Source organism: Lepisosteus oculatus, chromosome 8 (genome assembly GCF_040954835.1).
Source record: "Lepisosteus oculatus isolate fLepOcu1 chromosome 8, fLepOcu1.hap2, whole genome shotgun sequence".
Lineage (NCBI taxonomy): Eukaryota > Metazoa > Chordata > Actinopteri > Semionotiformes > Lepisosteidae > Lepisosteus > Lepisosteus oculatus.
The window spans coordinates 44,692,842-44,698,844 of NC_090703.1; the positions used below are offsets into that span (position 1 = coordinate 44,692,842).

At 37.8% G+C, this 6,003-nt stretch overlaps 1 protein-coding gene across 2 annotated transcripts; it reads right to left on the reverse strand.

Annotated features, from left to right (window-relative positions):
* Positions 1-203: 203 nt before the first annotated feature.
* LOC102682979 (serpin H1-like) lies at positions 204-4,364 on the reverse strand. 2 transcript variants are annotated; one of them, XM_015351302.2, is made up of 6 exons: positions 4,135-4,364; positions 3,096-3,538; positions 2,378-2,990; positions 1,979-2,077; positions 1,345-1,577; positions 204-1,088 (listed from the first exon to the last, which is right to left on the reverse strand). In XM_015351302.2, the coding sequence occupies exons 3-6, from the start codon at positions 2,958-2,960 to the stop codon at positions 786-788; spliced, it is 1,218 nt and encodes a 405-aa protein (XP_015206788.1). In that variant the 5' UTR covers positions 2,961-2,990; positions 3,096-3,538; positions 4,135-4,364; the 3' UTR covers positions 204-785. The 2 variants fall into 2 exon arrangements, with proteins under 2 accessions (XP_015206788.1, XP_006632894.1); XM_006632831.3 differs by lacking the exons at positions 3,096-3,538; positions 4,135-4,364 and having other exon boundaries at positions 2,378-3,089.
* Between the last annotated feature and the right edge of the window lie 1,639 nt (positions 4,365-6,003).

Sequence of the window (6,003 nt, forward strand, 5' to 3'; positions counted from 1 at the left end):
GGTTTTACAATATAAAGATTAATACATTTATCCTTTGGAAAGTTGTAATGGCAATTTTACCAGATAATTTTAGCAGTACTGTATCCACTAGCGTTTCCATACAGATTTTAAGACAAGCTCAATGTTGCCATAAAAGGTGCTTTCTACAGTGTACCACGTCTTAACCAGTCAAATAAGCAGAAGAAAAGATGAATGAGAAACAATTGCTCATAAATTCTTTTTTTAATAAAAATACACATATGTACAGAAACATTACAAACCAGAACAAACACAAAACTGAAAACTTGTAAAGTACATTTTTCAGGTATGTACTTCAGCGTTTTCAAACTGACTTCCTGAGGTTTCAAATAATAAAAAAAACTTCAATTGGAAACAAACTACAAATTACAAACTAAGAGTCCTGAGATGGGAGGTTACAATAGTGGTAAGATTAATTTCTGTGCATTGTGTTTATGGACTGAAACCTTACAATCATAAGTACCATCAAAGACAAGGGGAAGATTAAATACAGCACCTCCTAACAAGCAATTATGACAAGAAGGAAGAACAGCTACAGTCATCTACATCAAGCGTTTTTCTCAGTCCCTTTTCAATGCAAAAACATGTTTCTATTACAAGGTGTCAACTTTCAGCTTTTTGAAAGGCTAACGTGAATGTATTCTTCTTCTTTCAAAGGATCTTCTTAAGCAATGTGAAACCAGTTCCCAGACCACACTACCTCAAGTGCCTGGAATGTACAAAATGTCTTTTAAAAGTAACAGTATTACTCTTTTATATTTCCTTTGTTATAATTCATCATGGTTTCCATCACCATTTGGTTTGACAAGTCTTCCTATGAGAAGAATGGAATTGGTCTTCTTGTCTTGGATTAAGAAAATGAATGGGTGATCTACGTAGAACAGCTTGGGTGACCTCATCTCTTCTCGACCATAAATATCCTGGTCAAAGGGGTTGCCATCTGTATCCAGGTCAAAGGCAGTAGCATGAAGGAAGTTGGAGAGGTGCAGGTCTTTCTTCCCAGTCATTCCGGAGAAATCAGCCTTGCTCTTATCAACAGCTTCAGCCAGACCCAGCTCCTGCAGGTGTTTCTGTTGAGACATAATAATTAAAATCCATTTAATTCCCAGTAAATCAGTCTGAGACACTGCCACCTTCTTACACTAAAAGTCTGCTGAATACACACAAAGAGGTCTCACTACAAATCAGTATGGTTACCCTATTGAAAGACATATGGTTTATAACTAGTTTGCACTCAAGTAACAACTCAGTGGTAATTTAAAAAATGAAAAAGTAAATGTGTGTCACTGGCCACCTTCTATTAGATGTGTTCAATGTCAAGCTTACCTGAAGTTCATGGTTGACATCCACGTTTATTTTAGGAAGAGACACAGCCACAGCCCTCTCCTGAAGCTTGTTAGACCAGACACTGAGCTGCTCTTTGGTCAGCATCTTCTCTAGCCTCTCCAGAGGCTCCACGTGGAAAGGCATGATGATCATCATACTAGTTTGCCTGTGGCCAAGTGGCATCTCCACGATTTGCAACTGGTTGACTTCATCTTCGTAATATTTATAGAAGCCTGTATGAGAGAACATGCCGTTGTCAGAATTAAAATGATGTTTTTTTCCCCCAGTTAAAACAAAAAAGGCAGCTACTGAATGAAACACGGTGCAAAAATAAGAGGTATCTAGGATTTGATACAACCAAGCAATACACAGCCACCAAGTTACTGTTTTTGACAGTAAGTCAACTCGTAGTGGCAATGCTACTACATTTCACAAAATATTCTCTAATGGATACTTATAATCTAAATAATCTGTACATTACCAGATAATCAAAAAAACAGGCAGAAATTGGTGCGTTTTACATATTTGCATGAATCTCTGCACCGTTATGGGACCCAAGAATTAAGACATTTATTTTAGTGTATTTATTTTTATTTTACAAATACAACTTTAACTTTAAAGATGGCAATTCTACCTGTCCGATGCATCATTGGCACAGAAACTGAGTGGGTTTTGGACATCAGGAAACCTCTGTTATCGACCATCTTATGGTGGAAGGCTTCACCCCAGTGAGCTGTCAGAATTAAAGAGCAAAACAGTAAATAAAGTAATTTCTGTGTCACTCTTTTTATATCTTGGAAGGTTTGTATATTTAACAATGGGAGAATACTTTAATCTATACTAAGCTTCAACTGGAGTAGTTATTTTTTAAAAACTCTTTCGAACAACCATTTACATATGTACTAAGTTCCCAGTGAAACATCCTCAAGTGCTTTGCAACTCAGTTATAGATGCACTTGAAACCTAAACATATGAAAACTGCATCACTACAGCTTCTATGCTACCAACTTCTTCTCCACCTAATATTACTTACGTTTGAAATGCATAGCGTTGACAAACATGGCTCCATCAGACCCCGGTAAATCTCTGGTGATTTCAGACAATCTGCCCCCTGTGTTTTCTGCAGCCCACTCATTGATAGACTTCAGGGCGTTCCTCTTGTCTCTGAAGTTGATCTTGGAGTGGTCATGCCGGTAGTGCTTCCTGCTCTTCTCCACAAACTCCTGTCTGAGTTCGGCTGACGTCGGCCCATAGAGGCGACTGCCGACCTTCCAGGTGGTATTGCGTGCAGTTTCATTGCTGACGTCGTTGAACAGCTCAGAGAAAGCTGGGTGGAGCTTGTCTTCGTGGAGGTTGACGCGCAGGAGAGACTTCACCTGACTGGCCGTTTTGTCCTTAGCACCAAGGCTCATCACCCCGAGGGAAGTGGCCACCACCACAGGCGAGAACAGAATGTTCTCCGACTTCAGAGAGGGGTCTTTCACCATGGTGTGGTACAGGTTCAGGCCGAGGTTGACAGTGCTCTCAGACAAAACCGAAGTGGGAGCTTTCAGGGCCACTGGCTCTGCCACCACTATGCCAATGAGAAAGCTTACTACTGCAGCCTTGAAAGCCATGGCTATTCTTGGAATTTAAGCGCTTACTACCTGTCAATTAAAAAAAGACAACAACAAAAGGATATCTTTTACAATTCTGGCACTCCAAATTCAGTACTATTTATAGTAGAAAAATGTTAAAAGTTATTTTCTTACCACACTTTTTAAAATCTGCTCTTTTTCGGTAGCTCATCTTTAATTCAATACTTTGAACTGAATATGTACTTGAGAAGATATTCTGTGTTTTATCAGATTTGTTTACTTATTTTCTCAAATATGTTCCAAATAGCAAAATTAAGTTCAACTTTAAAGAGTAAAAACACTTCATATCTTGAAAATGCTTCAACACTTCTGACTAATTCTGTAACATATCCATTTTAACATGCTGACGGAAAATGTGAACTTCTGTGGTGAACAGATAGATGATATGGATGTAATGTGCACTAACGGAAAGAGTCTCCACTGTGGAGCCTTTTTCAGTTCTGTGATCTGCACTAACGTTCACATGTATTGAATTTAAAATGTCTACTCATTTCCATTTTATCCACTTTATGCAATGAAATCTTTTCAATGCGGCGAAAGTCTTAATCAAGTCCATTCTGAAAAACATAATCATTACATATAAAACAGTGGTTCGACAACACTCCATTCCTTCTTTGTAGGAGAACAGTAAGCACGATATACATCTTAGAATTTACATCAGTTCAAACACAGATCTGTTATTACTTTACTTTGTACTTCATTACAGCGTACTGATAAGTGGGTATGAGCCAGAGTATGAAAGCTAAATCCATTGTGTAAAGCAATGTTAAACTGTTTTTCATATCGCCATAATTATGGACCAGCGTCTCCCCATAATTACCAAAATTATGGAGACACTGGAATCGGCGTTATAGTCTGAAATAAACAAACCTAGATTGGTACAAATCTGTCAAAATGGCACTACTGACCTCACTTTGCAAAGTTTCTAGTATTAAAAATCCTGCAGGCTTGACACTTTGCATTCATAATTGTCATTAAACATTAAACAGCGACCGTTAGATCAATACTAATTGAAAAAAAATAAAATACTTATTTTGGTATAGCGTCTCTACTCTCAAAACACAACAGCACTTACCGTCCTAAATACCCGTTGTTTTGCGTAGTGTTTTAAACAATACAATACTTAATGTAGGAAAAGAAAGTTTCCGATTACCTTATCCTGAATATTTTGCAGAACCGCTGGTGCGAACTCTTCTGCGCCTCCAAACACACGAATCCTCTCTCCACCCAGAGCTCTTCTGTGAGCAGCTCAACATCGGGACCAACTTTATACTGTAGCCCAGAGAAACTTCCAGAAGGAAGCCGGGACTTGGTGGACCACACGATCCGTTTACTTCTGAAATGCGAGCAGGGTGAAGGCAGGCACCTCCCAAATTGTCTTTATTTTGACTACAAGAGCTGATCTGACGCGACTCGTTGGATTATGTAACGGATAAAAGAAATTGTGGGAAGAGATTGCATCAGATTTTGGGTTGTCTGTTTTTTTAGTTATTCTCTTGCAGATATGAACTCTTTGATTTAAATTTAAAAAAATCACGATGTGCTTAACCAGCAGATATAAGCACATCAGTGGTGCAATTGAATACTTCTAACACAGCTCCTGCTGTTATTCCATTCTGAAAGGCACGGTTAAAAACAGAGTAAAAAAACTGGTACTTAACTGATTATCAATATAAAAAAATGATTATTTTTTATTACCACCTTTCATACTTCAAGTGTACATCTTTTCATTGAGTATTACAAGGGCAATTCATTTTAGTCATTAATTTTATTGAAAAACAACCTGGATTGAGGTAGATTTAAAATCCCGGTTTTGTATAATTTTAATCATACACTTACTACACGCTCTGTAATGGCACACTTTAAAGGAATTCTCTGACGAAATTCTCATTTTGAAAATTATGTCCAGGATACTGCATTGTGTGCACATCAATAATAAAAGCGCTAGTGGGCAGCTCTTCCTAAAAAAAATCAATCAAGATTCAAGTCTCGAAATGCACGGAGCATGCAAACATTTGATTACAATTCAGGCATTTAAGAAAAGGGTAAACTGAAAAAAGTAGGGGGACAAGTCGATTTTCTATATTAAATCTTAGTAACAAGAATGTATGCTATCTTTAAAGGGAAAACAACAACACTTCCTTTAAATCTCATTTGGAAATCGTCAATGGCAAGACAATCCAGGGTCCTCCTGCAAAACTGAATATGCCACGTCCACACAAGTGGGAGGAACGAGATTCCAGGTCTTTCTATAGAAAGCCTGCAAAATCCCCAAAATACTTCTTTGTGTGTCTTCTGATGGTTACAATTGTAAGTCTAGAAACTTCCGACTTTTACCTTGACGCACCGTTACAACGGAAAAAAAAGAAAAAAGGAAAAGCGGATTTTTATTGAAAATGGTTGCTCTGATGGAAAATGTTCTTTTCAGATATAGTTCCCCTTAACATTCAAAAGCCAATTTGCAATGTACACTAGTCTCCTAATTTAAACGATAATGTAACGAACTGGAAACTATTTCGTATTAAAAGCCTGATTCTATGCATCCTGGTTTCGATAACCGCTAAGTCGTTAGACTATCGCGTTTAAAAGCAAGATGCAAAACTGAGTTTTAGGTTAAAGCTCAGAAATAAATACGTTTATTTTAAAGAGAATTTTATTCAGTGAATATTCATTTTTATATGTTGCCAGTGCGCCTTAGTTCTCTTCTCTTTGCTACTGATATGTATAAACTAGTTTTCGTTTAGTATAAACTACGAGATGCGCTCGAAAAGACCTTTCTGCCTACTAAAAAATAACATTTTTGTAAGTCTCTCCTGACTGGATAACTGGTTTCACAGGAGCTGGCGACGAAGCCAACTTCAGCCTCGTTCTGCTTTGTAAGTAAAATTTCCTTCCACATGAAGCGAAAATAGTCGCTTTCTTTATGGGGACCTCCGACCAGTCCTGGAGGTTCTCCAAGGTGGTTAAAAAATCCTAATTTAGTGTCTCTATACAAGGGGGCTGGAGGAATTAAATCTAAACT

Bases quoted from the DNA above. Each gene is read 5' to 3' on its own strand.
- LOC102682979 (XM_015351302.2), bottom strand. From the start codon at position 2,960: ATGGCTTTCAAGGCTGCAGTAGTAAGCTTTCTCATTGGCATAGTGGTG. The intron at 1,578-1,978 runs GTAGAATTGCCA...TCTCTCATACAG, and splicing joins GCCAATGATGCATCGGACAG to GCTTCTATAAATATTACGAA. The intron at 1,089-1,344 runs GTAAGCTTGACA...ATGTCTCAACAG, and splicing joins ATGTCAACCATGAACTTCAG to AAACACCTGCAGGAGCTGGG.